The 3,776-nt window shown below is 52.1% G+C and overlaps 1 protein-coding gene across 1 annotated transcript; it reads right to left on the bottom strand.

Moving 5' to 3' along the window:
• Nucleotides 1–2,915: 2,915 nt before the first annotated feature.
• Nucleotides 2,916–3,776, bottom strand: LOC138365354 (splicing factor 3A subunit 2-like). Its single transcript, XM_069325655.1, has one exon. It carries the CDS (start codon nucleotides 3,774–3,776, stop codon nucleotides 2,916–2,918), a length of 861 nt encoding a protein of 286 aa, XP_069181756.1.

Below are 3,776 nucleotides of genomic sequence, written 5' to 3'. Positions count from 1 at the left end.
GGACATAATGAGTTTGTTCTGACCAGTGCTGATGTTGTAGGGTTGTTGTCTGTTGTAGTTGTAGGGTTGTTGCTTGTTGCAGTTGTAGGGTTGTTGTCTGTTGTAGTTGTAGGGTTGTTGCTTGTTGTAGTTGTAGGGTTGTTGTCTGTTGTAGTTGTTGGGTTGTTGTCTGTTGTAGTTGTAGGGTTGTTGTCTGTTGTAGTTGTAGGGTTGTTGTCTGTTGTAGTTGTAGGGTTGTTGCTTGTTGTAGTTGTAGGGTTGTTGCTTGTTGTAGTTGTAGGGTTGTTGTCTGTTGTAGTTGTAGGGTTGTTGTCTGTCGTAGTTGTAGGGTTGTTGCCTGTTGTAGTTGTAGGGTTGTTGCTTGTCGTAGTTGTAGGGTTGTTGTCTGTCGTAGTTGTAGGGTTGTTGCCTGTTGTAGTTGTAGGGTTGTTGCGTGTCGTAGTTGTAGGGTTGTTGCCGTAGTTGTAGCTGTGTTGTAGTGGGTAATTGTGTCTGTGACTCAGGTATACAAGTGGGTCTGTAACCCAGTCCCAGACATTCTCTGTGTTCCTCCTTCTGACATCTGTTTCGGCTTGGTATACGTATTATTTGAGTTTCCTCCAAATCCATTATGTTGCTTGCCACTTGTTTATGTAGAGTGTTACGGAGGTCTGGTTTACCTTGGTGTAGAGGCGTGGGTGTTGGTACACTTGTGGGGTGCACCTTTATGGTGGTGGTGGTGGTTGTTGGTGAACAACCACCACCAGTACCCTCCAACACCACCCTCCACCACCACCACCCACCACAACCCTCCACCACCACCCTCCCCCCCCACCCCCCCCACGACCCCCCCCCCCCCCCACCACCAGCACCTTGTGCTTCAGCCACAAAAACTGGCCCGTTATGGTAGAAAGTGGCGACTGAGTCTGGCCTGGAGGAGTGTGTGTACATGAGTGAGGGTACTCACCTGGCCTTACTCACCTGGTTGTGCTGGTGGTGGTGTACGTGAGTGAGGGTACTCACCTGGCCTTACTCACCTGGTTGTGCTGGTGGTGGTGTACATGAGTGAGGGTACTCACCTGGCCTTACTCACCTGGTTGTGCTGGTGGTGGTGTACATGAGTGAGGGTACTCACCTGGCCTTACTCACCTGGTAGTGCTGGTGGTGGGTGTCAGCCCCTGGCCTCCCCCTCCCTCCCTCCCTGCACGGACCTGTTGCACACCTGTTGCACATTGTCAGGTTGCTCTTCCTGCTGCTACCCCGCCTGGCAGGTAGCGCCCAGAGCTGTGCTCTCTCTGTCTCTCTCTCTCTCTCTCTCTCTCTCTCTCTCTCTCTCTCTCTCTCTCTCTCTCTCTCTCTCTCTCTCTCTCTCTCTCTCTCTCTCTCTCTCTCTCTCTAACTCTCTCTCTCTCTCTCTCTCTCTCTCTCTCTCTCTCTCTCTCTCTCTCTCTCTCTCTCTCTCTCTCTCTCTCTCTCTCTCTCTCTCTCTCTCTCTCTCTCTCTCTAACTCTCTCTCTCTCTCTCTCTCTCTCTCTCTCTCTCTCTCTCTCTCTCTCTCTCTCTCTCTCTCTCTCTCTCTCTCTCTCTCTCTCTCTCTCTCTCTAACTCTCTCTCTCTCTCTCTCTCTCTCTCTCTCTCTCTCTCTCTCTCTCTCTCTCTCTCTCTCTCTCTCTCTCTCTCTCTCTCTCTCTCTCTCTCTCTCTCAGTTGTCCAATCTGAGGGCAGATGCTCGCGGCGCCTGTCTAACTCGAGTAAACGCAACCTGTCCTCCTGCATAGAACGTCGTTTTTCGGTCGTATGTGTCACATAAGGCCATAAAAATTGTCGTACTGGAAAATGGAAGCGGCTGGCGAAAGTGACGTACTGTCCCGTTTTCTGTTGTGGGTCCTCTGGCAGGTTAGGGGGACGGGCTGGTGAACAAGAGCAGGCTAGTGTGTCTCTGACTGACCTCCTCTCTCCACCTAGTGGCCTCAGCGGGGGCAGGAAGCCGGTGGCTTGTTAAACGTCCCCTCCCCTTGTTTGTGATTTTTTTTTTAGTTTTTTTAACTGCATTTTGAACTGCAGTCTTGGTATTTAGGGCTCGGGCGGGTAGGCGGTTCCATGGGTTCCCAAACCTGTGGGTGACAAAGCATCTCCTGGTTCTACATTGCTCCAACTTGTTCAGTATTTAGAGGTGTTAGCGAGCGCTATCATGTCCGGTTTGATTATATTGAAAGCTCTCCCATATTGACGGACTTCCCAGATGGACTCAACTGTATCTAAGTCTTGTATTGTAACGTGTGATGATATACAGGACCTGTACCCGTGTAATGGTTGTGTAACACGCCTGGCTCTAATGTCATTACATCTTGGAGTTGTAAAGGAGGCGCTGTAATCACCCAGTTGTTGTTGGGTGGTTCAGTAATTAACAGCCATGTTGTAGCAACTCTCTTGCCTCTTGGCCTCTTCATACACACACACACACACATACACACACACACACACACACACACACACACACACACACACACACACACACACACACACACACACACACACACACACACACACACAATGCTGTTTAGCTCAACCATTTACATTTCCAAGCACAAGTGGTTCACATTATGTGGTAAAGTGGTGGTAAGTGTACTACACATAATGTAGCCAAACACATCACTGTGTATGTAAGTCACACGATGAATGTATGATGGTGAGTATTGTATGAGGTATGATGAAGTATGGTGAAGTATGGTGAGGAACCGTCTGATCCTCATATATGAGCCGGGGGTTGGGGGTAGAATAGACCTATTCTACTCCCCCCCCCCCAGCCCACCAAAAGGTGGGTTGGGGGGGGGGGAGAATAGTTAAGGATGACACTGACTCACTGAGTTAAGAGGTTCCCCTTAACCTTTAACCTCAATATTTCTACCCCTTATCTACCATATCTGACCCCTTATCTACCATATCTGCCCCTTATCTACCATATCTGACCCCTTATCTACCATATCTGACCCCTTATCTACCATATCTGACCCCTTATATACCATATCTGACCCCTTATCTACCATATCTGACCCCTTATCTACCATATCTGACCCCTTATCTACCATATCTGACCCCTTATCTACCATATCTGGGGAGAGGGGGTGGATGGCAGCTTGGGGGAGAGGGGGTGGATGGCAGCTTGTGGAGAGGGGTGGATGGCAGCTTGGGGAGAGGGGGTGGATGGCAGCTTGAGAAGAGGGGTGGATGGCAGCTTGGAGAGGGGTGGTGGATGGCAGCTTGAGAAGAAGAGGGGGTGGATGGCAGCTTGGGGAGAGGGGTGGTGGATGGCAGCTTGGGGAGAGGGGATGGATGGCAGCTTGGGGAGAGGGGGTGGATGGCAGCTTGGGGAGAGGGGTGGATGGCAGCTTGGGGAGAGGGGGTGGATGGCAGCTTGGGGAGAGGGGGTGGATGGCAGCTTGGGGAGAGGGGTGGATGGCAGCTTGGGGAGAGGGGTGGTGGATGGCAGCTTGGGGAGAGAGGTGGATGGCAGCTTGGGGAGAGGGGTGGATGGCAGCTTGGGGAGAGGGGTGGATGGCAGCTTGGGGAGAGGGGTGGATGGCAGCTTGTGGAGTGGGGTGGATGGCAGCTTGGGGAGAGGGTGTGGATGGCAGCTTGGGGAGAGGGGGTGGATGGCAGCTTGGGGAGAGGGGTGGATGGCAGCTTGGGGAGAGGGGTGGATGGCAGCTTGGGGAGAGGGGGTGGATGGCAGCTTGGGGAGAGGGGTGGATGGCAGCTTGGGAGAGGGGGTGGATGGCAGCTTGAGACGAGGTCAT

This window comes from Procambarus clarkii, chromosome 16, assembly GCF_040958095.1.
Source record: "Procambarus clarkii isolate CNS0578487 chromosome 16, FALCON_Pclarkii_2.0, whole genome shotgun sequence".
Classification (NCBI taxonomy): domain Eukaryota; kingdom Metazoa; phylum Arthropoda; class Malacostraca; order Decapoda; family Cambaridae; genus Procambarus; species Procambarus clarkii.
This window is presented reverse-complemented; position numbering and strand designations above follow the sequence as displayed.

Bases quoted from the DNA above. Each gene is read 5' to 3' on its own strand.
- LOC138365354 (XM_069325655.1), bottom strand. From the start codon at position 3,776: ATGACCTCGTCTCAAGCTGCCATCCACCCCCTCTCCCAAGCTGCCATC.